The following is a 23,288-nucleotide window of genomic DNA, read 5'->3' as shown; positions in this document are numbered from 1 at the left end:
GGGAGATTGGGGGGATTGGGGATGTTGGGGAGGATTGGGGGGATTGGGGAGGATTGGGGGGAATGGGGATATTGGGGGGGATTGGGGGGGATTGGGGGGATTGGGGGACGTGGGGGGGGTTGAGAGATGTGGGGGGGATTGGGGACATGGGGGGGATTGGGAGGATGGGGATATTGGGGGGGGATTGGGGGGATTGGGGGAGATTGGGGAGGATTGGGGGGATTGGGGGGAATGGGGATATTGGGGGGGATTGGGGAGGATTGGGGGGAATGAGGATGTTGGGGGGGATTGGGGGGGATTGGTAGACGTGGGGGGGGTTGGGGGATGTGGGGGGGATTGGGGGGGATTGGGGAGGATTGGGGGGGATGGGGGGGGGAATGGGGATATTGGGGTGGATTGGGGGGGATTGGGGACATGGGGGGGGATTGGGGCCGTGGGGCCATGGGGGGGACACGGGGGTGCAGGGATGCGTGGTGTGCATTGGGGCAGGTGGGGAGGCGCGGGGCCATTTGGGGCCATTTGGGGCCATTTGGGGCCATTTGGGGCCATCGCCCCTGCTCTGGTGGCCCCTTGGGGACACGGGGGGGGGGGGGGACGCAGGTGGTGACGGGGCCGTGCCCCCCCCCCCAGGTTCCTGCTGTCGGAGCCGCAGCGGCGGCTCTTCGAGAAGCTGGTGCTGTACTGCGACAAGTCGGCCAACCTCATCCCCGTCTCCTTCGTCCTCGGTCAGAGCCCCCCCGGGACCCCCCCCCCCGGTGTCCCCAGGGACCCCCCGGGACCCCCCGGCCCCTCCCTGTGTCCCCAGTGCCCCCTGTGCCTCTCCTCAGCACCTCCAGTCCCTCCCAGTGCCTCTTCCCAGCCCCTCCCAGTGCGCCCAGTAACCCCAGTGCTCCTTCCCAGTGCCCCCAATCCCTCCCAGTGTGCCCAGTATCCCCAGTGCTCCCTCCCCTGCTCCCTCCTCATGCCTCCAGCCCCTCCCAGTTCTTCCAATGCCCCCAGTATCCCCAGTGCCCCATCCGATTGTCCCCAGTATCCCCAGTGCCCCTTCCCAGTCCCCCCTCCCCGCACCCCCAGGCCTTCTGGGTGCTCCCAGTGTCCCCAGTATCCGCAGTGCTCCTTCCCAGTGCTCCTAATCCCTCCCAGTGCCCCCAGTATCCCCAGCACCCCCTCCCCTGCTCCCTCTCCTTGCCCCCAGCCCCTCTGGGTGCTCCCAGCACCCCCAGTATCCCCAATACCCCCCCCCCTCCCCTAGCCCCCAGTCCCTCAGGGTTGCTCCCAGTGCCCCCAGTATCCCCAGCACCCCCCTCCCCTGCTCCCTCCCCTTGCCCTCAGCCCCTCCAGGTGCTCCCAGCACCCCCAGTATCCCCAGTACCCACCCCCTCCCCTTGCCCCCAGCCCCTCAGGGTTGCTCCCAGTACCCCCAGCACCCCCTCCCCTACTCCCTCCCCTTGCCCCCAGTCCCTCCCGGTTCTCCCAGCGCCCCCAGTATCCCCAATACCCCCCCCTTGCCCCCAGCCCCTCAGGGTTGCTCCCAGTGCCCCCAGTATCCCCAGCACCCCCTCCCCTACTCCCTCCCCTTGTCCCCAGCCCCTCCGGGTGCTCCCAGTGCCCCCTCCCCTTGCCCCCAGCCCCTCCGAGTGCTCCCAGCACCCCCAGTATCCCCAATACCCCTTGCCCCCAGCCCCTCCCGGTTCTCCCGGCGCCCCCCCCCCCCAGTGCATCCCAGTCCCGCAGGTTTCTACGTGGCGCTGGTGCTGGAGCGCTGGTGGGGGCAGTTCCGCAGCGTGCCGGCGCCCGACGGGCTGATGGTGGCCGTGGCGGGCAGCGTGCACGGGGCGGACGCGCGGGGCCGCATCCTGCGCCGCACGCTGATGCGCTACGGCAGCCTGGCCGCCCTGCTGGTGCTGCGCGCCGTCAGCACCGCCGTCTACAAGCGCTTCCCCACCACCGACCACCTGGTCGAGGCCGGTGCGTGCCCGCCGTGACGTCACCGGGGGGGGGGGGGGGGGTGACGTCAGTGGGGTTGGGGGTGACGTCATTGGGAAGGGGGTGTGGCCTCAGGGGGAGGGGTGTGATGTCATTGGGGGGTGTGATGTCATTGGAGGGTATGATGTCATTTGGGGGGGTGTGATGTCATTGGGAGGGGTGTGATGTCATTTGGGGGGTGTGATGTCATTGGGAGGGGGTGTGATGTCATTTGGGGGGTGTGATGTCATTGGGAGGGGTGTGATGTCATTTGGGGGGTGTGATGTCATTGGGAGGGGTGTGATGGCATTGGGAGGGGTGTGACATCATTTGGGGGGGTGTGACATCATTTGGGGGTGTGGCATCATTGGGAGGGGTGTGACATCATTTGGGGGGTATGATGTCATTTTGGGGGGTGTGATGTCATTGGGGGGTATGATGTCATTGGGGGGGTGTGATGTCATTGGGAGGGGTGTGACATCATTTGGGGGTGATGTCATTTGGGGGTGTGTGACATCATTGGGGGTGTGACATCATTGGGGGGGTGTGATGTCATTTGGGGGTGTGTGATGTCATTTGGGGGGGTGATGTCATTTGGGGGGGTGTGACGTCAGCAAAGGGGCGGCGAGGGGCTGGCGGGGTCGTGGCGGGGACGCCCACAGGGGGGTGGCGGCATCGTCCTGGGGGTGGTGATGTCATCACGGGGTGGTGATGTCATCACGGGGGTGGTGAAGACGTCGTGGGGGTGCTGATGATGACATCACGGGGGTGGTGATGTCATCATCGGTGACAGGCTCCTGGCACCACCAAGAGACGTGGAGATGTCCAGGGAGGGGAAGGGGGGGACAGTGACATCATTCTGGGACCCATGACATCATGGAGGGGGTGATGACATCACGGAGGGCACCCCACAGCAGCGGGGGCCATCGGGACCCCCCCAACACTCACAGGATGGGGTTGGGGGGGGGCACGGGACACACCGCGATGTCACCAGCTGCCAGGCCAGCAGCGTGACGTCACGGGGCGGCGGGTGACGTCACGGGTGACGTCACCCAGCGCCCCCGCAGGGGTTCCTGACGCGGGAGGAGCGGCGGCGCCTGGAGGGGCTGCGCTCGCCCTACAACAAGTTCTGGGTGCCCTGCGCCTGGTTCGGGGCGCTGGCGGGGCAGGCGCGGCGCGAGGGGCGGGTGCGCGACGACTGCGCCCTGAAGCTGCTCATGGAGGTGACCCCCCCCCCAACCCAAAAAGCCCCCCCCCGGGGACCCCCAGCACCCCCCAAGCCCCCTGTCGTGCCCCACCCCCCCCCGGCAGGCCCGGCAGGAGCTGAACCGCTTCAGGGCGAAGTGCAGCCTCCTCTTCCACTACGACTGGATCAGCGTCCCCCTGGTCTACACCCAGGTGGGCGCGGGGGGGGCGCGGGGGGGACAGGGGGGGTGTGGAGGGGGATGGGGGGGACACGGGGACACCGCAGGACACGGGGGGACACGGGGATGGAGGCCACGGGGATGGGGGGACATGGATGGGGATGGAGGGACGTGGGGGGACATGAGGGGACACAACAGGACACGGGGAGACACGGGGATGGGGGGACATGGATGGGGATGGAGGGACGGGGGGGGACACCGATGGGGATGGGGGGACACAAGGGGACACCAGGTGACGTGGGGATGGAGGGACACGGGGGGGACACGAGGGGACACCGTAGGACTTGGGGTGACACAGGGATGGGGGGACATGGACAGGGTTGGAGGGACATGGAGGGGACATGGGGGGACATGGACAGGGATGTAGGGACACGGGGGGACACCGCAGGACATGGGGGGACATAGGGGGACATGGGATGGGGGGACATGGATGGGGATGGAGGGACATGGGGGGACATGGGGGGACACTGTAGGACGGGGGGGGACATGAAGGGACACCATAGGACTTGGGGTGACACAGGGATGGGGGGACATGGACAGGGTTGGAGGGACACGGAGGGGACACGAGGAGACACTGCAGGACACAGGGGGACATGGGGATGGGGGGACATGGGGGGGGCACAAGGGGACACCGGAGGACACAGGGGGACACAAGGGGACACCATAGGACAGGAGGGGACACGAGGGGACGCTACAAGACACAGGGTGACATGGACGGGGACGGAGGGACATGGGGAGACACAAGGGGACACCGCAGGACACGGGGGTACATGGGGATGGGGGAACATGGGGGGACACAGGGGGACATGGGGGGGACACAGGGGGACATGGGGATGGGGGGACGTGGACGGGGATGTAGGGACACGGGGGGACACGAGGGGACACCACAGGACACGGGGGACACCAACCCCCAGGGGACGCGGCCGGCTGTGGCGGTACGGGGGCAGGGTCGGGGGGTCCGGGAGGGGCCCGGGGGTGACGCGGGGGGGGGTCCCCGGTGGGTGGCCGTCCCCCGCAGGTGGTGACCATCGCGGTGTACACCTTCTTCGTCACCTGCCTGATCGGGCGGCAGTTCCTGGACCCGGCGCAGGGCTACGCGGGGCACGAGCTGGACCTGGGGGTGCCGGTGTTCACCCTGCTCCAGTTCTTCTTCTATGTCGGCTGGCTCAAGGTGGGGGGGGGGACACACCACACGGGGGGGGGGACACACACACACGGGGGGGGGACACACACACACGGGGGGGGACACGGTGCCACCCAGGGGACCCAACCCCGGGACGCGTGGCCGCAGGTGGCCGAGCAGCTCATCAACCCCTTCGGGGAGGACGACGACGACTTCGAGACCAACACGCTCATCGACCGCAACTTCCAGGTACGTGGGGGGGGGGAGCACAAAAAAAATAAAGGGGGGGGCGTTGGGGCCGTGGGACCCCCGTTTTGGGGCCGGGGGGGACACGGTGGCGGCCCGCAGGTGTCGATGCTGGCGGTGGACGAGCTGTACGGGGACGTGCCGGCGCCGGAGCGCGATCGCTACTGGGGCAGCGCCAGCCCCCGCGCCCCCTACACCGCCGCCACCGCCGCCCTGCGCCTGCCCGGCTTCCGCGGCTCGGCCTTCGACGTCGTGTGAGTGGGGCCCCCCCCCCCAAAAAAAATGACCCCCCCCCCCCAAAATAACTGATCCCCCCCAACCCCGGGATCCCCCAGGGAGCCATCCTGCGGGGCTCAGAGACCCCCAAGGGAGCCCCAAGGAGCCCCCCCTGGAGCACCAAACGGCCCCACAAAGCCCCGGTGGCCTCCAGACCCCCCCAAAAAAAATTTCAGGGACCCACGACCCCCCCCCAGACACCCCAAAACGTCCCCTAGGAACCCTAAAGGTGCACTCCAGCCCCCCCCCCCAGACCCCAAATTTCCCCCCTGGGACCCCAAACCCCACCCCCGGACCCCAAATCCCACCCCCGGACTCCAAATCCCAACCGAGACCCCAACCCCCCCCCCCCCCCCGGGACCCCAAATCCCCCCCAGGGACCCCAAACTCCCCCCGGGACCCCCCCAGCCTCATCTGGGGGTGCCCCTAAGGCAACGGGGGTGGTGGTTTTGGGGTGCCCCCACGGTGGGGGGGGCGTTTTGGGGTGACCCCCGCCTCCCGCAGGCTGACCAAGGAGGAGATGCAGTTCCAGCCCCTGGACGATATCGGGGACCCCCCCGAGCCCCCCCCGCAGCCCCCCACCGGGGGGGACGCAGACAGCCTGGGGGGGGACACGGCCGTGCTCCTGGGGGACTGCCCCCCCCCCGGCTGGCTCCTGCGCCCTGGCGACAACATGGTTTAGGGGAGGGGGCACCCCCAAACGGTGCCCCCCCCCCACCCCCCCCGACGTGACTCAACCCTATACGAGCCCCTGGAGAATCCCCCACCCCCCTGCAGGAATAAACCCCCCCAGGCCCTGAGGCTTGTGGCTTTATTCAAACAGGGGGGTGGGGGCTGAGGGGGGGGGTACAGGACCCCCCCCAAAACCCCTGGGGGAAAAGGGTTACAAAAATAGAAGTGCTAAAAGCCCCCCCCCAAAAGAGGGGGGGGGGCGAGGTCCAGGCCCCCCCAAATTGTCACAGCGGGGGCCCAGAGCCTGAAACGGGACCAGCCCGAAGGGGGGGGGGGGGGGCCCCCCCCCGTGTCCCCCCCCTCTCCAAGAAGGAGGTGACCCCGGGGGGGGGGGGGGTCAGCGGTTGGGGGGGGCGGCCGTGGGGGGGCCGCGCGCGGCGGGCGATGGTGGCCAAGCGCTGCTGGGCCAGGAAGGAGTGAGCCCCCCCCGGGGGGGGGGCGGCGCCCGGGGCCCCCTCCTCGCTCACACGCTGCTGCAGCGCCAGGCCCTGGGGGGGGGGGGGGCACACACAGGGTGGGGGGGGGCACACACAGGGTGAGGGGGGGGGCACCCACAGGGCCCGAGACCCCCCCCCAAAATGAACATTGTACCCCCGTTAACCTGCACCACCACCGCCTGTAGCCCCCCAGTAACCCCCCCCGGTAGCCCCCCCCGATTTATATTTGCCCCCCCAGGGCTATCTTCTCGCCCCCCCCCAGGGCTATCTTCTCGCCCCCCCTCAGGGTCTCTTTGCCCCCCCCCCAGTGTATTTGCCCCCCGCCCAGGGGTATCTTCACACCCCCCAGGGGTCTCTTTGCCCCCCCCCGATTTATATTTGCCCCCCCCGGGGTATTTTCACCCCCCCCAGGGGTCTCTTTGTCCCCCCCCCCCGGTCTCTTTGCCCCCCCAGGAGTCTCTTTGCCCCCCCGGGGGTATTTTCACCCCCCCAGGAGTCTCTTTGCCCCCCCCAGGGGTATTTTCGCCCCCCCCCCAGGGGTATTTTCGCCCCCCCCCCCAGGGGTCTCTTCGCCCCCCCCCCCCCCGGTCTCTTTGCCCCCCCAGGGGTATTTTCACCCCCCCCCCCAGGGGTCTCTTCGCCCCCCCCCCGCTCACCATGTTGTACCAGGCGGTGACCAGCAGCCGCTCCTCCCGCTCCCGCTGCGCCCCGGCTCCGCTCGTAGTCGTTCTGGAGGGGGGGGAGGGGCAACGGGACGGTGGGGGGGTTAAGCTGGAGCTGCCCCCCCCCTCCAGCCCCCCCCCAAGCCCCCCCCTCACCTCCAGGTGCCGGATCAGGGCGTCCTTCTCCTGCAGCTGGTTGCGGAGGGCGCGCAGCACAGGGGCCGTGGGGGGGCTCAGCCGCTTCGGCTCCAGCGCCTGCATCACCTGGGGGGGGGGGGGGGGCACAAGGTGGGGGCCCCCCCTGAACCCCAACGTGGGGGGGGGGGAACGCAAACCCAAGGGACACCCCCAAACTGCCCCCCGCCCCCAAATACGAGACCCCAGGGAAGGATTTGGGGGTACGGAGGGGCTGTGAGAGGTCTCAGCCCCTCTCCGGGGGGTCCAAAAGGTTCTGGGAGGGGCCCCCCCCGGACCTGCTGGGGGGGGGGGGGGTCCCAGCACACCCCCCCCCTCCGCCCCGTACCATGCGAGCCCGCTCAGCCTGCTGCCGGCAGCGCTGCTCCATGGCCTGCAGCGCCTCGTCCCGCTGCCGCAGGCTGCGCTGCAGCTCCTCGATGCGCCGTGCTGCTGGGGGGGGGGGGGGGCAAGAAATAGGTGGGGGGGGCAAGTGGGGTGGGGGCGGGGGCCCAGAATTGCCCCCTCCCTCCCCAAACCCGCCCCGACCCCCGGCTTTTCAAGGGGAAACTGAGGCGCGGCTCGGCTCCCGCTGCCTCCTCCCCAGGGGGAACCCCATTTCCCCCCCCCCAGCCCCCCCAGTTTCCCCTCCCCAGCCCCCCCCCTGCGCCCCCCCCCCCCATACCGGTGCTGTCCCCGGGGGGCACCATCTCCTCCTCCTGCACTTCGTGAAGCTTCTCCCTGTGGGGGGGACACATTGGGGACATTGGGGACACGGTGCCCCATGGGGGTCCCAGCGTGCCCCCCCCATACTTACAGCGCCCCCCCATACTTACAGCGCCCCCCCCCATACTTACAGCTTCTCCAGGCTCTCCTCCAGTGCTCCCACCTGACAAGGGGACGAGGGATGAAGTGGGGGGGGCCCGCAGCACCCCCAAAACCCGGGGACCCCCCCCCAAAAACCTCGCTCACCTCCTTTCGGGGGGGGCCCTGCGCCGCCAGCAGCCCCGCGGCACTCACGGCCTCCAGCCTGGGGGCACGGGGGGGGGTCATTGAGGGGGGGCAATTGGGGACATGGAGGTGGGGGGGGCTGGACAAGGACCCCCTGTGCCCCCCCCTACCTGTAGCGGTCGGCGTCCCGCGGGCGCTGCTGGAGCTGGTCCCTGAGCCGCTGGTTCTCCTGCTGCAGCCGCGCCACCGTCTCCCTGGGGGGGGGGGCAGGAAAATTAGGGGGGGGGGGGACAGAAAAAAGGGGGAGAGGCAGGGCACCCACCTGAGGGGGTTGGGACCCCCCCCCGGCACCCACCTGAGCTCTGCGGGGAGGATTTCGGCCGCCAAGGTGCCCGCTGGGGCCGTGCCCCCGTCCAGCCCCGCATCTGGGGGAAGGGGGGGGGGAGACTCCTTAATTTTTTTGAGAGGGGAGGGGCTCAAGGTGACCCCCCCCCCCCAGCCCCAAACCGCCCCCAGGGGAACCTCTACGTGTCCCTGCCCCCCCTACCAGGGGCTCCTCAGCGTTTCCCCCTCCCAAATGAAAGAGGAGCAAAAAGACACCCCCCCCCCCCAAAAAAAAAACGGGGGGGGGAACAGCCCCGAGCCCCTTTACCGTGCCCCCCCCAGCCCCCTTAGCACCCCCCCCAGCCCATAGCAGCCCCCCCAGTTAGCTCTGTGCCTCCCTTTGCCCTCCCCAGCCAGCTGTGTGCCCCCCCACACCCCCCCCCAGCCCCAAGCTGCCCCCCCCGGCCCCCCCCCAGCCCCAAGCTGTCCCCCCCAGCCCCAAGCCACCCCCCCCGCACCCCCCCCCAGCCCCAAGCCACCCCCCCGCGCCCCCCCCAGCCCCGAGCCGCCCCCCCCGGCCCCCACCCACCTGCCTGCCGCAGGCAGCTCTGCTGCACCTGGGCGCAGCGCAGCTCCTCGTTGGCCTCGCGCAGGGCATCGCGCTCCTCCAGCAGCCGCTGGGGGGGGGGGCACGGGGGGGTCGGTTAGGGGCCGCGGGGGTCCTGGGGGGGTCACTTAGGGGCTGGGGGAGTTCCGGGGGGGGTCACTTAGGGGTCAGAGAGGGGGGTCACTTAGGGGTCAGAGGGGGGGTCACTTAGGGGCTGAGGGTTCCCGGGGGGGCACTTAAGGGCCAAGGGGGGGGGGGCAGGGGGGTCACTTAGGGGTCAGAGCGGGGGTCACTTAGGGGCCGGGGGAGTTCCGTGGGGGGGTCACTTAGCGGCCGGAGGGGGTCTTGGGGGGCGCTTAGGGGCCGGGAGGGGGTACTGGGGGGGGGGTCCCGGGGGGGCCGCACCTCCTTCTCCTGGCTGAGCGCCTCGAACCTCTCCCGCAGGCTCCTGCACTCGCGCTGCCACCGCTCCGCCTGCAGCGCCGCCGCGGCCTGCTGCCCGCTCAGCTCCTCCACCTGGGCGGGGCTTCCGCTGACCACGCCCACCCGGCCACGCCCCCTGCCCCGCCCACACCCACGGCCCCACCCCCCACAGCACCTGGCTGCCAGTCACCCACGGCTGCCCCCGCCCTCTGATCTAAGCCCCGCCCCCTCACCATTGTGCCCCCAAGCCCCGCCCCGGTATTAGCCCCGCCTACTTTCCTGTGGCCCCGCCCCCTCGCCCTGTAGCCACGCCCCCTGTGCCCAAAGCTTCACCTGTCTCCAGCTGTTCCCATTGGCCCCAAGCCCGCCCATTGGCCCCAAGCCCCGCCCCCTGTGCCCAAACCTCCACCTGTCTCCAGCTGTTCCCCCCGGCCCCCGGCCCCGCCCCCCGGCCCCCGGCCCCGCCCCCCGGCCCCAAGCCCCGCCCCCCCGGCCCCCAAGCCCGCCCCCCCGGCCCCAAGCCCCGCCCCCCCGGCCCCAAGCCCCGCCCCCCCCGGCCCCAAGCCCCGCCCCCCCGGCCCCAAGCCCCGCCCCCTTGGCCCCAAGCCCCGCCCCCCTTGGCCCCAAGCCCCGCCCCCCCGGCCCCAAGCCCCGCCCCCCGGCCCCAAGCCCCGCCCCCGGCCCCAAGCCCCGCCCCCCGGCCCCAAGCCCCGCCCCCCCGGCCCCAAGCCCCGCCCACCTGCCTGCGGGCTGCCTCCAGCTGCTCTCGCCCTGCCTGCGCCCGGCCCAGCTGCTGCTGCAGCGCGGCGGCCCTGCGGAGCTGCCCGGCGTGCCGCTCCTCCAGCGCCCGCACCCAGCGCCGCAGGGCCCCCGCCGCCGCCGCCCGGCCCCGGTACGCCGCCACCCGCTGCCTCCAGCCGGCCCGCGCGCGCCGACGACGCCCTGCGGGGCACGGGCACGGCTGGGAGCCCGGGGACGTGGCCGGGGTAGGGGTGGCAGGGGTGGCCCTGAGCACGTGGGGACACCCCCAGGATACGGGGCAGCAGGATTTGGGCACCCTGAGCACCTAGGGGACACCCCCAGGATACAGGACAAGGGTGGCAGGGTGCTCTGAACACTTGGGGACACCCCCAGGATATGGGGCAGGGGTGTCCAAGCACCCTGAGCACCTAGAGGACACCCCCAGGATATGGGGCAGGGGTGGCAGGGTGCCCTGAACACGTGGGGACACCCCCAGGATACGGGGCAGCAGGATTTGGGCACCCTGAGCACCTAGGGGACACCCCCAGGATATGGGACAGGAGTATTGGGGCACCCTGAGCAGCTAGGGGACACCCCCAGGATACGGGACAAGGGTGGCAGGGTGCCCTGAACACTTGGGGACACCCCCAGGATATGGGGCAGGGGTGTCCAAGCACCCTGAGCACCTAGGGGACACCCCCAGGATACGGGGCAGGGGTGGCAGGGTGCCCTGAACACTTGGGGACACCCCCAGGATACGGGGCAGCAGGATTTGGGCACCCTCAGCAGCTAGGGGACAACCCCAGGATATGGGGCAGGGGTGTCCAAGCACCTTGAGCACCAGGGGGACACCCCCAGGATATGGAGCAGTGACATCCAGGCACCCTGAGCACCTAGGGGATACCCCCAGGATATGGGGCAGGGGTGGCAGGGTGCCCTGAGCACCTAGGGGACACCCTCAGAATATGGGGCAGGAGTATTGGGGCACCCTGAGCACCTGGGGACACCCCCAGGATACGGGGCAGGGGTGGCAGGGTGCCCTGAACACTTGGGGACACCCCCAGGATACGGGGCAGCAGGATTTGGGCACCCTCAGCAGCTAGGGGACAACCCCAGGATATGGGGCAGTGACATCCAGGCACCCTGAGCACCTAGGGGATGCCCCCAGGATATGGGGCAGGGGTGGCAGGGTGCCCTGAGCACCAGGGGGACACCCCCAGGATATGGGACAGGAGTGGCAGGGTGCCCTGAGCACCTAGGGGGCACCCCCAAGATATGGAACAGCAGAATTTGGGCACCCTGAGCAGCTTAGGGGCACCCCCAGGGTATGGGGCAGGGGTGTCCAAGCACCCTGAGCACCTAGGGGACACCCCCAGGACATGGAGCAGTGCCACCCAAGCACCCTGAGCACCTAGGGGACACCCCCAGGACACGGAGCAGTGCCACCCAAGCACCCTGAGCACCTAGAAGACACCCCCAGGACGTGGGAACACCCCCAGGCCACCCAGAACCACCCCCTAGAGCTGGGGGCACAGCCACCCAGGCGCTCCGAGCCCCCACCTGGGGGCACCCCAACCCCGCAGGGTCCCCCCCCCCAGCCCCCGGCGCACCTCAGCACGTCCATCTCGTCGCGGAGAGCCCGAGCCTCCCCGGCCAGGGTGCTGAGCTCCTCCGCCCGCGCCTGCAGCCCGCGCGCCTCCCGCTCCAGCCGGCTGCAGCGCGCCCGCAGCTCCTCCTTCCCGCTCTCCAGCCTGCGGGGGGGGGGACACCGGGGGCCGGTTGGGGACCGAGACGGGCTGCCCCCCCCCAAGTCCCCCCCCCCGGGTCCCTACCGGTAGTTCTCCTCCTGCAGCTCCTCCACCTGCGCCTGCAGCAGCAGCAGCTTCTTGGAGGCAGCGCCGGCCGCGTCGGCCTCCAGCCGAGCCTTCTCGTCCCGCAGCAGCCGGTTCTCCTGCGCCAGGCTGCCCCGCTCCTCCAGCAGCGCCGCCACCTGCTCAGCACCGTCAGCACCCGGGTGGCCGGGCCCCCCCCAGGGCCCCCCCAAACAACCCCCCCCCCCCCCCCCGCGCCCCATATGCCCCCTCCCCGGCGCCCACCCGCCCCATACGGCTTCTGCTCAACCCTCATACGAGACAGCAGAGAAGCCACCAAGGCAAGGAATCAGCACCTCGGCTGCTCCTGGCTTAATTCCAGGGACTGAGGGGGGGGGCCAGGCAATATGGAGCCCCCCCAGGGACCCCCCAGCCCCCCTCCCCCCCCCATACGGCTTCTGCTCAACCCTCATACGAGACAGCAGAGAAGCCACTACAGCAAGGAATCAGCACCTTGGCTGCTCCCGGCTTAATTCCAGGGACTAAGGGGGGGGGGGCAGGCAATTGGGGGCCCCCACCGGGACACCCCCACACACCTGGGACCCCCCCTGGGCCCCCCCCGAGCCCCCCCACCTGCTGCTCCAGCTCGAGGCAGCGCTGCTGGGGCCCCGCGGCCTCCTCGGGCTCCTCGCTCAGGAAGTAATAGCGCCGTGACTGGGGGGGGGCAGAGAAAATGGGGGGGGCGTCAGTGCTGGGGGGGGGGGGGCCCTGACACCCCAAAACTGCCCCCGTCCTGTTCTGAGCCCCCCCAGCCTGGTTCTCCCCCATATTTGCACCCCCCCAAGTCCTCCCCCATATATCCGCCCCCCCCCCAGTACTCCCCCATGTATCCACTCCCCCCAGATCTCCCCCATAAATCCCCCCCCCCCCGGATCTCCCCCATAAATCCCCCCCCCCCCCGGATCTCCCCCATAAATCCCCCCCCCCCCGGATCTCCCCCATATTTCCCCCCCCCGCCCCCCCACCTGCGCATCGAAGCTCTCGTACGTCTCCACCGCCATCGTCTCCGCCGGCTCCTGATCCAAAAGCTGCCAAACCCAAACCCCAGAAGGGGGGGCTCAGAACCAGGGGGGGGGCGCACCCTGTGCCCCCCCCCACCCCCTTTTCTGCCCGCAGCCGCCCCGAGCCCCCCCCCCCCGGAGCCCCCCCACCTCCTGGATGGCCGTCATCACCCCGTGCTGCACCGCCTCCTCCAGGGTCATGATGCGCTGGATGTGCTCTGCGAGGGGAGGGGGGCAAGGGGGGGGTTATGGGGTGCACGGCGGCGGTTTGGGGGGGCTGCCCCCCCCCCCGTGCCCCACCCCCCCCCCAGGCCCCCACCTTCCCTCCTCTCGCAGCTCACGGCGCAGCCCAGCACCAGTCGCACCAGTTTGCCCAGTTGCTCGGGGTCGGCGCGCTGGGCCGCCAGCTCCACGTCGGGCACGTGCCGCTCGGCCACCGCTTGCCCCAGCACCTGAGGGGGGGGGCATTAATTTATTGGGGGGGGGGGTCAGGCCCATCCTAGGGACCCTCCCCCCCCTTAAAAAACCTGCCCCCCCCCCCCACTTACATCTTGCCAGTACTCCAGCACGCTCTGCAGCACCTTCTGCAGGTTGCTCGCCTGGGAAGGAGAAATGTGGGACCCCCCCACCCCAAAACGAGGCCCCCCCCCCACCCCAAAACGAGGCCCCCCCCCCCCCAAAACGAGCCCCCCCCCCCCCAAAACGAGGCCCCCTCCTCCCATTGCAGCGCTGTGTCAGGTCCCCCAAAACGGCCCTACCCTACCCAACTGAGCCCCCCCGCCAGATTGGGACCCCCAGGTCTGCCCACCGTAATCAGCCCCCCCCCCCGAACGCCCCCCCCCGCTGGGTCCCCCAAACTGTCCCCCCCCAATTGCCCCCCCCAACTGCCCCCCCCAAACTGTGCCCCCCCCCCCAAACCAGCCTCCTCCTCCACACCACCCCAAAATCCCCCCCCCCCAACACCAACCTCACCCCCCACTGGGGGGGGGCCCTGAGGCTGAGACACCCCCCCATGTCCCCCCCCCCAAAAAAATTGTGCCCCCCCCACCTTCGGCCGCCAGTCGTCCTCAGCACCGTCCCGGATGCGGCCCAGCCACGTCTCATTGAACCAGGAGGCGTCGCTGGGGGGGGGGGGGACGACGACACGGGGGGGGCCAAATTCAGGCCAACGCCCCCCCAAGGCCCCGGGGGGGTCCCCAAGGGTATTGGCACCCCCCCCCCCCGGAGCGCCCCCCCCCATACTCACATGCTGTGCAGGACGTGCGCGAGGGCCACGCCGCTGGCCAGGTCGCGGGGGGAGGCGCAGGGCGAGGGGGGGGCAAAGGTCTGCAGCTGGAAGGGGGGGGGCACAAAGGGGGGGGGGAGCTTGGCAACCCCCCCCCCCCGACCCCACTGAGGGCTGGGAACGGACAACAAGCGCCGCGGCCCCCATTCTGACCCCCCCCCTCCTTACAGACGGGGGGGTCCAACCCCTCCCCAGGGTTACGTGACCCCCCCAAAACTATCCGGGGGGGTTGGCAGGGGGCTTATACCCACATCAGCGCCCCCCCAAAGAGGGTATCCCCCCTCTGAAAGCTTGGGGGGCCCAAGGGAATGAAGTCGTGTCCCCCCCCCACCAAAATCCCCCCCCCTCCCAAATTACAGCCGGTCACGGCCCCCCCTCAGGCACTGGAGCGCAGAGCAAAGTGGGGGGGGACTTAAGGGGGGGGGGGGCACAGCCCCGGGGGGGGGGAGGGGGAACAGCTCGGGGGGGGGGCACAGCCCCAGGAACGGGGGCATAGACCTGGGGGGGGCTACGGCTCGGGGGGGGGGGGGGTCACAGCCCCGGGGGCGGTCACAGCTCGGGGGGGGGGGGAACTTGAAGGGGGGGGGCACAGCCCCGGGGGGGTGGGGCAGCCCCAGGGGGGTCACAGGGCCCGAAGGGGGGGATCAGAGGTCACCATCCGGGTCCCAACGGCCTCGGGGAGGGTCCCGGGGAGGGTCCCGGGGGGGTCCCGGCCCCCCCTTACCCAGGCGAGCAGCGCCCCGCAGGCGTCCGGCCCGTCCGGCCCCTCCGCCATGGCCGCCGGTCCGCCCGGGGCACCGAGGCGCGCCCAGAGCGGCCGCACCTGCAGGCCCCGCCCCCTCTGCTGACCCGCCCCTTTTATTGGCCACGCCCTCTTCATTGGCCACGCCCCCCGCCGCTCACCCGGGGCACCCAACCGCCACCAAGCGGCCGCACCTGCAGGCCCCGCCCCATGCAGACCACGCCCCCTGAAAGCCCCGCCCCTCCTGACGGCCCCGCCCCTCCTGACGGCCCCGCCCCCTGCCGGCCCCGCCCCCATTGCAGGCCCCGCCCCCCTGCAGTCCTCCGGGACCACCGAGACGAGGACCAGAGCGGCCCCGCCCCGCCGCCATCTTGAGGCGGTCGGGCCTGGGGGGGGGGTGTAGGCCTCAGCCGTGCCCCCGCCCCCTTCCCGCCGCCCCTCCCCCCCCCGCCCGGTACCGGCGGGTTCTCCCCCTCCCCCCCCAGCCGCTGACTCAGCGCCGTGTCACCGCGTGCCCCCCCCGGGCCGCCCCCGCCACGCCGGCCGCTCCCGCCTGGTGCGGCCGGGCCGGGCCCGCCCCGTCGGGGATGTGGGGGGGTAGGGAGGGGGGAGGAGGGGCGGGGCCTTACGGGATCCCGGGCCGGGATTGGTTGCGCCGCCCCGCTGACGTCAGCGGCGAACTCGGCGACTCGGGTTGCGTCATCAGCGGGAAGGGGGTGGGGGGGGGACGAGACCTGAGGGGACCCCGGCGGGGGGGGGGGGGGGGGGGCGGTGTCGCCATGGCAACACCGCCCCCCTCGCCCCCGCAGCGGCACTTCCGGTTCCGGGGCATGGGGGCCATGAAGCCCACCCCCTCCCAGTGGGATCCTGGAAACCCCCCCAGTGCTCCCAGTACGACCCTGCCCCTCCTCCCAGTGCTCCCAGTACAACCCTGGGCCCCCCCCAGTACTCCCAGTACAGCCCTGCTCGCCCCGTAGTGCTCCCAGTACAGGCCTGGGGACTCCCCCAGTGCTCCCAGTACAGCCCTGCCCCTCCTCCCAGTGCTCCCAGTACAACCCTGGGCCCCCCCCAGTACTCCCAGTACGGCCCTGTTCCCCCCCCAGTGCTCCCAGTACGGCCCTGGGGACTCCCCCAGTGCTCCCAGTACAGCCCTGCCCCTCCTCCCAGTGCTCCCAGTACAACCCTGGGCCCCCCCCAGTACTCCCAGTACGGCCCTGCTCCCCCCCCAGTGCTCCCAGTACAGCCCTGGGGACTCCCCCAGTGCTCCCAGTACAGCCCTGCCCCTGCCTTCCAGTGCTCCCAGTGCTCCCAGTACAGCCCAGCCCTGCCCTTCCCTTCCAGTGCTCCCAGTACTCCCAGTACAGCCCTGCTCCCCCCCCAGTGCTCCCAGTACAGCCCTACTCCCCCTGGGACATTCCCAGTCTGGTTCCAGTGCTCCCAGTGCCCCCCCCCCCCGCTGTTATTGCTCTGCCTGCCCCAGGGCATGCTGGGACCCCCCCAGTCAGTCCCAGTTCCCCCAGTATGGCCCAGTCTCCCCCCCCACCCCCCCCGCACCGAAAGCCCGGTGGCGGTTGGGGCCGTTGGGGCCCCCCCAGGGGGTGACGCAAAGTGAGAGGTGCCGGGGGGGGAGGGGGAACCCTGAAACCCCCTGCCCCCCCCGCAGGGACCCCCCTGGCCTCCAACAAGAGCCCCCCCCCCTCATCGAGCCCCCCCCCAGCGTGCCCCCCCCCAATTTCCTGCCCCCCCCCCATCCTGGTGAGGGGGGGAAGGGTGCGGGGGGGGGGCAGTGGTCAACCCCCCCAGCCCCTGGTTCCCCAGTGGGGTGGAAAAAGGGGGGGAGGGCGTCAGTGGGGAGGGGCACCCGGGGGGGCTATGAAAGGGGGGGGCTAAGGGGGGGGGTCCCGGGGGGGGTTATGAAGGGGGGAGTTATGGGGGGGGTTAAGTGGGGGGGTTAAGTGTGGGGGGGGTCACCGCCGGGGCCTGACTCAGGGCCTATTTATAGGGAACGAGAAGTGAGGAGGGAAAATATCAGAAAGGCCCAAAATCCCCTAAAATCCAGGGCCGGGGGGGGGGGGGGAGCAGCCTCTTGGGGCCCCCCCCAGGGAAAGCCCCAGCCCCGTCTGGTGTGGGGTTTTGGGGGGGGGGGGGCTGCGTGCACACGCGTGTGGGTGCGTGTGCCCCGCGTGGGGCGGCGCCGCCCAGCAGGCCGGGGCACGCCGCTCGCTGCCTCGTTACGCGGCTCGTTAACGGCGGCCGCACGCGCGGCGGGACCCCCGCGACGGGGAGGGGGCCGCGGGGGGTCCCGGGGGGGTCCTGTGTGGGTCCCGGGGGGGTTCTCTGAGTGTCCCGTGTGGATTCCATGTGGATCCCGTGTATTTCCCACGTGGGTCCGGTTTGGTTCCTGTGTGGATCCTGTGTGGATCCCGTGGGGGTCTCGTGCGTGTCCTGTGTGGGTCCTGTGTTTGTCCCACGTGTGTGCGGGATCCTGCGGGGGTCCCATGTGGGTCCCGTGTGGGTCCCGTGTTTGTTCCGTGTGTGCCCTGTAGGGATTCCATGGTGTCCCGCGTGGGTCCCGTGTGGGTTCTGTGTGGGTTCTGTGTGGGTCCCGCGTGGGTCCCGTGTGGGTTCTGTGTGGGTTCTGTGTGGATCCCGTGTCTGTCCCATGCACGTCCTGCGTGGGTTCCACGTGGGTCCCATGGGGGTCCCACCTATGTCCCCTGTGTGTCCCCTGTGTGTGCCGGGGGGATCCTGCGGGGGTCCCACGCGTGTCCTGTTTGTCCCACGTGTGTCCCGTGGGCGTCCCGTGGGAGCCCCACGTGTGCCCCACGTGTGTCCCGTGTCTGTCCCGTGGGGGTTCCGTGGGGATCCCATGTTTGTTCCGCGTGTGCCCCACGCGTGTCCCGTGGGGGTGCCGTGCTCGCAGCCCCCCCTTTAGCCCGCCCCCCCCCGTTCCCTGCCCCGGCCCCGGCCGCTCCGTGCCCGCGCGCGCGCCCCCCGTCCCCCCTCGTGGCCCCGCCCCTTCCCGCACGTGGGCGTGTCCAGGCGCGGGGGGCGTGTCCCGGCGGGGGAGGGCGTGGCCAGCGGGCGCCGCAGCCAATGGGGGCGCGCTTCCGCCCCGCGCGGGTATAAAGGAGGCGGGCGGGGGGGCGCGGGTTCGAGTCCCGCCGCCACCGCCCCGCGCCTCGGTTCCCGGTTCCCCGGTGCGGCCGCATGTGCGCGCGGATGGAGCCGCCGTTCTTCCGCTCGCCGCCCTTCCCGGGCGCCTTCTGCCGCCCCGAGCCCGACTACGGGGCGCTGCAGGGGGGGCTGCCTCCCGGAGCCCCACCGGAGCCTTTCCGTGGGCTCAAACCGGCGCCGTGCCCCGACGGCGGATTTTTCGGCGGCGCTACCGGTACCGGCGGCTTCTTCTACCCCCCCCCCCGCGGACCGGGACGGCTTCGTCGGCAGCTTCGCGCAGGCGCTGGACGAGCTGCACCAACCGGGACCTCCCAACGTGACCCTACCGGAGCCTCCGCCGGGGCTGGCGGCACCGGGGGGCCCCTTCCAGGCCGTCCCCGCCGCGGCCCCGCCGGTGGAGGCTCCGAGCGAGCCCAGCGGAGCGGCCCCGGATTCCCCGGAGCGGCTGCAAGCGGAGAGGCGGCGGCTGCGGAACCGGCTGGCGGCGAGCCGGTGCCGGCGGCGGAAGCTGGAGCGCATCGCCCGCTTGGAGCAGCGCGTCCGGGGGCTCCGAGCCCAGAACGCGGCGTTGGCGGCGGCGGCGGCGGGGCTCCGGGCCCAGGTGCGGCGGCTGCGCGGCTCCGTGCGCGACCACGCCGGCTCCGGCTGCCCCCTGCCCCCCGGAGCCGCCCTCGGATTTTAGGACCCACCGGAGACCCCCCCCCCCGGGACCACCGGAGACCCCCCCAGGCCCCACCCGGCTCCGGGTGCTGCTGGGTGAGAGCCGCGGCTTGGGGGGGGCTCCCCACGGGGGTACCGCGGTGGAGACCCCCCGGACACGGACCTGGGGCCCCCGGCGCGGATGTGGGGGTCTCACGGGGGGGGGCACGCCCGGTGTGGGGTGCTGAACTTGGACCTCGTCGGCTTCACCCCCCCCTCCCACCCGTGGACACGTCGATGGAGCCCCCCAGGGACCCCACGGACACGGGGGGGTGGGCACCCATCGGCTCCGGCTGCTGCGGCACCCAAGGCCACCCCCCTTGACGTGGACCTGGAGGATGCGGGACCCTTGTGGAGAAGCCCAGCAAGGACCTGTAAGGATGGGAGGGGAGCTCGACCTGCTCCCCCCCGGGGGGGTGCAGTGCCCCCCCCCCCCCCCCCCCCCCAACGGACCGGCCTAAAGGGACCTGCAGGACCAGGGACCCCCCCCGGGGTGTTGGGACCCCCGGGAGCCCGCAGGAACGGGCCCAGCTGGGAGCTGCAGGACCAACCTGGGACCCCCCAGCAGGGCCTGGGGACCCCTCTGGGGGTGGGGGGGGACCTGCAGGGTCTGGGTCCCCCCCCAAAGTGGGGATGTGCCCGTACGGGGGGCTCCCCCCGGGACAGACTCGTTTCAGATGGGGGGGGGCCTGCCCCCCCTTGCTGCACACCCCCGAAGCGGGGGGGCCCATACGGGTGGGGGGGGAGCGCTCACCCCCCTCTTACGAAGTTTACAGCCCCCCCCAAAATGGGACACCCCCCGGGAAGTTCTGGGGAGGGGTGGTCCCCTCGTGGTGCCCCCCCCATGTCCCCCCCGGGGGGGGGACGCGCGTTTTATTGTTGCCGTTTGTTTTTTTTTGTATGTTTGTACGGGCTATTTAATAATTATGATAATTGGCTTAATTGCGCTGTGCTGAGTCTGTGCTTGGGGGGCGGTTGGTGGGTGTCGTCCGTCCCCCCCCCCCCCCCCGTCCCCTTCCCGGAGCCCTCACCCCCATGGGAACCCCCCCTCCCCCCGCGTCCCCCGGCGCCCTCGGGCGCTGACGTCAGCGGAAGGGGGCTGACCCGGGGCTTTCCCCGCTGACGCAGCCGTGCCCATATATGGGCTGGCGGGGCCGTTCCGGGAACTCCCCCCTTCCTTTCCCCCCCTCCCTTCCCGCTCTGCCCGGGGCGCCACTTCCCGGCCGGGGGGGGGGGGGAGGGGTTGGGGCGGAAAAGGGGGGGGCGGGGCTTCCGCTACCCCGTGTCCGTTGGGGGGGGGGGCACGGGAAGGGGACCCCCCCCCCCCCGGGACTGCACCCCCCCCCCCCGCCCCACCGGGGGCTGCGCAGCGCCGCGGGTTACGGCGCGGCGCCACCAGGACTACATTTCCCAGAGGGCCTTGCGCGGCCCCGCCCGCACAGGCCCCGCCCCTTTTCGTCGAAGCCCCGCCCCTTTGTCGAAGCCCCGCCCCGGCATGGCGCTGGCGCGCCTGGAGCAGGACCCGGCGGGCGCGGGGCGCTTCGGCTCCGCCGTGCCCCCCCTCTGCCGCCGCCGGCCCTGCGCGCTCGGCGTGGACGAGGCCGGGCGGGGCCCGGTGCTGGGTGCGGGGGGGGGGCACCGGGGGGGGGCACCGGGACCCGGGGGGGGCACCGGGACCCGGGGGGGGGCACCGGGACCCGGGGGGGGGCGCGTGGCGCGGCTGCCGCTTGGACCGGAGGGGGCGGGGAGGGACCCGTTAGGGGGTGGGGTGGGGGGGGTCCCGGTATACCGGGTTTTGGGGGGGGGGGTCCCGGTGTACCGGGCTCGGGGGGGGGGGGGGGGGCATTATACCGGGGGTCCCGTTATACCGTTTGTTTGGGGGGGAGGTCCCGTTATACCGGATTTGGGGGGGGGGGGGTCTCGTTATACCAGGTTTTGTGGGGGGGGGGGGTCCCGTTATACTGGGTTCGGTGGGGGGGGGGGGGTCTCGTTATACCGGATTTGGGGGGGGGGTGGTCTCCTTATCCTCGGTTTCCCGGGGGGGTGGGGGTCCCGTTATACTGGGTTTGGTGGGGGGGGGTCCCGTTATACCGGATTTTGGGGGGGGGGGGGGTGGTCTCCTTATCCTCGGTTTCCCGGGAGGGGGGTCCCGTTATATCAGATATTGGGGGGGGGGGGCTGTTTTATAGGGTTCTTGGGGGGGGGGTCCCGTTACAGCAGGCTTTGCCCGGGGGCAGGGGGTCCGCTTGTCCCGGGCTTTGCACGGGGGGGGGGGGCTCCCTCCTTCCCTCCCCCGGTTCCAATCCCCCCCCCCCCCCCAGGACCGATGGTTTATGGGATCTGCTACTGCCCCCTGGAGAAGCTGGAGGAGCTGGCGGCGCTCGGGGTGGCAGGTGGGGGGCGCGGGGGGGGGCACGGGGGGGCGGCTGGGGGGGGTACGGGGGGCCCTGGGGGGGGTAGGGGACGTGGGGGGAGGTTTGGAGGTGTTGGGGGGGCTCAGGATGGGCTGGGAAGCGGGGGGGGGGGGCACTTGGGGGTCCCAGGGCGGGTGTTGGGGGTCCTGGGGGGGTTGTATTTTGGGGGGGGCGGGGTGTTTTTTTTTTTGGGGGGGGGGGTCCCTCACCCCGTGCCCCCCCCCTCCCCAGACTCGAAGACGCTGTCGGAGCCGGAGCGCGAGCGGCGCTTCGGGCTGCTGGAGGGGGCGGGCGAGCTGCTGGGGTGGGCGCTGCACGTGCTGCCCCCCCAGCACATCTCGGCCTGCATGCAGCAGCGGTGAGCCCCCCCGGACCCCCCCCAAAACTCCCCCCATACCCATTGCCCCCCCCCCCCAGCACCACTGCATCCATCCCATCCTCATTGCCCCCACTGGACCCCCCCTGAGCCCATTGCCCCCCCCGGACCCCCCCTCGAGCCCACTGCCCCCCTGGATCCCCCCCATACCCATTGCCCCCCCCAGCACCACTGCATCCATCCCCCCCCCCTTCCCACATCTCTCTGAGGTCCCACCCCTGCCCCCCCCGATTATTGGGGTGCTGGGGGTGACCCCCCCCCGATTATCGGGGGTGCTGGGGGTGACCCCCCCCGTGACCCCCCCCAGAGCCAAGTACAACCTGAACGAGCTGTCGCACGACACGGCCGCGGGCCTCATCCAGTACGCGCTCGATGAGGGGGTGCAGGTGGCCGAGGTGAGTGGGGGGGGGTCTTTGGGGGGGGGCACCTTTGGGGGGGTTGTTCTGGGGGGGGGGTCCTGGGGGGGGCCACCTGGGGGGGGGCTCAGCCCCGCTTTCCTTCCCTCGTGCCTCAGTTTCCCCTCTGGGGCTGAGCAGGTTGGGGGGGTCTGGGGGGGTCTGGGGGGGGGGTTGGGGGGATCCGGGGGTGTTTGGGGGGGGGACCTGGGGCAGTTTTTTTGGGGGGGGGGGTGCCGGGGGCGGGTCTGGGCTGATTTGGGGGGGTCTTTTGGGGGGGTGCTGTGAGCGCGTTGGGGGAGGTCAGGAGCGATTTGGGGAGGTTTGGGGAGGGGGTCAGGAGGAATTTGGGGGGACCTGGGGCGGTCGTAGGGCGGTTTGGGGGATTTGGGGGGGGGATTCGGGACCAGCCCCCCCCCCCCAATTGTCCCCCCCCCCCCAGGTGTTCGTGGACACGGTGGGGCCGGCGGAGAAGTACGAGGCCAAGCTGCGGCAGCGCTTCCCGGGGCTGGGGGTCACCGTGCGCCCCAAGGCCGACGCGCTCTTCCCCGTCGTCAGCGCCGCCAGCATCTGCGCCAAGGTGGGGCGGGCCCCCCCCGGCCCCCCCCCCGGCCCCCCCACCCCAAACCCCCCCCCTTCCACCCTGACCCCCCCCCTTCCACCATGATCCCCTCCCCATTGACCGTGACCCCCCCATATCTCCTCCCCTGCTCCACCTGAAGCAGCTAAGGGGGGGGTTTATGGGGGGGGCGCAGCTCCCTGTGTGCCCCCCCCCTTCCAAATTTACCGTGCCCCCCCCGGCCCCCCCCCCCAGGTTGCCCGGGACCGGGCGGTGAAGCACTGGAAGTTCACCGAGGACCTGGAGGACCGCGATTACGGCTCGGGGTACCCCAACGGTAAAAATCGGGGGGGGGGGGCAATAAAAAAAAAAAAAGAGGGGGGGGTCTCTGGGTCTCGGCATGCCCTGGAGCCCCCCCCCCGTGTCCCCCCCCCCCGCAGACCCCAAGACGAAGGAGTGGCTGCGGCGCAACCTGGAGCCCGTGTTCGGCTTCCCGGGGCTGGTGCGCTTCAGCTGGGGCACGGCGCAGGAGCTGCTGCGCAGGGGGGGGGGCGCCCGTCACCTGGTACGGGGGGGGGCAATAATATGGGGGGGGGGGCAATAATATGGGGGGGGCAATATTATGGGGGGGGCAATATTATGGGAGGGGGGACACAGGGGGAGGTTCTCCCTGGGGGAGGGAGA

At 71.6% G+C, this 23,288-nt stretch overlaps 4 protein-coding genes across 4 annotated transcripts; 3 read left to right on the top strand and 1 right to left on the bottom strand.

The window, feature by feature from the left end:
* Nucleotides 1–1,671: 1,671 nt before the first annotated feature.
* On the top strand, nucleotides 1,672–5,823 carry LOC308187218 (bestrophin-2-like). The gene is made up of 7 exons (XM_080609384.1): nucleotides 1,672–1,969; nucleotides 3,035–3,188; nucleotides 3,286–3,363; nucleotides 4,408–4,560; nucleotides 4,681–4,761; nucleotides 4,861–5,012; nucleotides 5,539–5,823. The coding sequence occupies exons 1-7, from the start codon at nucleotides 1,806–1,808 to the stop codon at nucleotides 5,714–5,716; spliced, it is 960 nt and encodes a 319-aa protein (XP_080465510.1). The 5' UTR covers nucleotides 1,672–1,805; the 3' UTR covers nucleotides 5,717–5,823.
* Nucleotides 5,824–5,829: 6 nt separating this feature from the next.
* Nucleotides 5,830–15,170, bottom strand: LOC308187217 (protein Hook homolog 2-like). The gene is given in 24 exon segments (XM_080609383.1): nucleotides 5,830–6,254; nucleotides 6,860–6,910; nucleotides 6,912–6,932; nucleotides 7,022–7,129; nucleotides 7,389–7,492; nucleotides 7,725–7,780; nucleotides 7,897–7,928; nucleotides 8,012–8,069; nucleotides 8,161–8,244; nucleotides 8,346–8,415; nucleotides 8,904–8,991; nucleotides 9,327–9,437; nucleotides 10,084–10,248; nucleotides 10,250–10,286; nucleotides 11,696–11,836; nucleotides 11,918–12,075; nucleotides 12,530–12,610; nucleotides 12,922–12,984; nucleotides 13,108–13,175; nucleotides 13,277–13,409; nucleotides 13,506–13,556; nucleotides 14,006–14,078; nucleotides 14,204–14,289; nucleotides 14,967–15,170. Coding segments are annotated over 24 exon segments (2,259 nt in total). The 5' UTR covers nucleotides 15,123–15,170; the 3' UTR covers nucleotides 5,830–5,990.
* A 593-nt stretch (nucleotides 15,171–15,763) lies between these two features.
* LOC308187219 (uncharacterized protein) lies at nucleotides 15,764–19,802 on the top strand (the record flags this gene model as incomplete). The annotated part of the gene is made up of 3 exons (XM_080609385.1): nucleotides 15,764–15,875; nucleotides 16,088–16,095; nucleotides 17,920–19,802. The coding sequence occupies 3 exons, from the start codon at nucleotides 15,764–15,766 to the stop codon at nucleotides 18,841–18,843; spliced, it is 1,044 nt and encodes a 347-aa protein (XP_080465511.1). The 3' UTR covers nucleotides 18,844–19,802.
* Nucleotides 19,803–20,322: 520 nt separating this feature from the next.
* RNASEH2A (ribonuclease H2 subunit A) lies at nucleotides 20,323–23,181 on the top strand (the record flags this gene model as incomplete). Its single annotated transcript, XM_080609386.1, has 7 exons — nucleotides 20,323–20,482; nucleotides 21,182–21,253; nucleotides 21,506–21,632; nucleotides 21,958–22,045; nucleotides 22,488–22,625; nucleotides 22,860–22,941; nucleotides 23,045–23,181. Coding segments are annotated over exons 1-7 (771 nt in total), but the record flags the coding sequence as incomplete, so codon positions are not given.
* Between the last annotated feature and the right edge of the window lie 107 nt (nucleotides 23,182–23,288).

The sequence above is a fragment of the Anser brachyrhynchus genome (genome assembly GCF_964034855.1).
Source record: "Anser brachyrhynchus genome assembly, contig: SCAFFOLD_624, whole genome shotgun sequence".
NCBI lineage: Eukaryota > Metazoa > Chordata > Aves > Anseriformes > Anatidae > Anser > Anser brachyrhynchus.
Note: the sequence above shows the minus strand (reverse complement) of the source record. Positions and strands in the feature narration are given on the sequence as shown.

Bases quoted from the DNA above. Each gene is read 5' to 3' on its own strand.
- LOC308187218 (XM_080609384.1), top strand. From the start codon at position 1,806: ATGGTGGCCGTGGCGGGCAGCGTGCACGGGGCGGACGCGCGGGGCCGC. The intron at 3,364-4,407 runs GTGGGCGCGGGG...CGTCCCCCGCAG, and splicing joins TCCCCCTGGTCTACACCCAG to GTGGTGACCATCGCGGTGTA. The intron at 4,762-4,860 runs GTACGTGGGGGG...GGCGGCCCGCAG, and splicing joins TCATCGACCGCAACTTCCAG to GTGTCGATGCTGGCGGTGGA.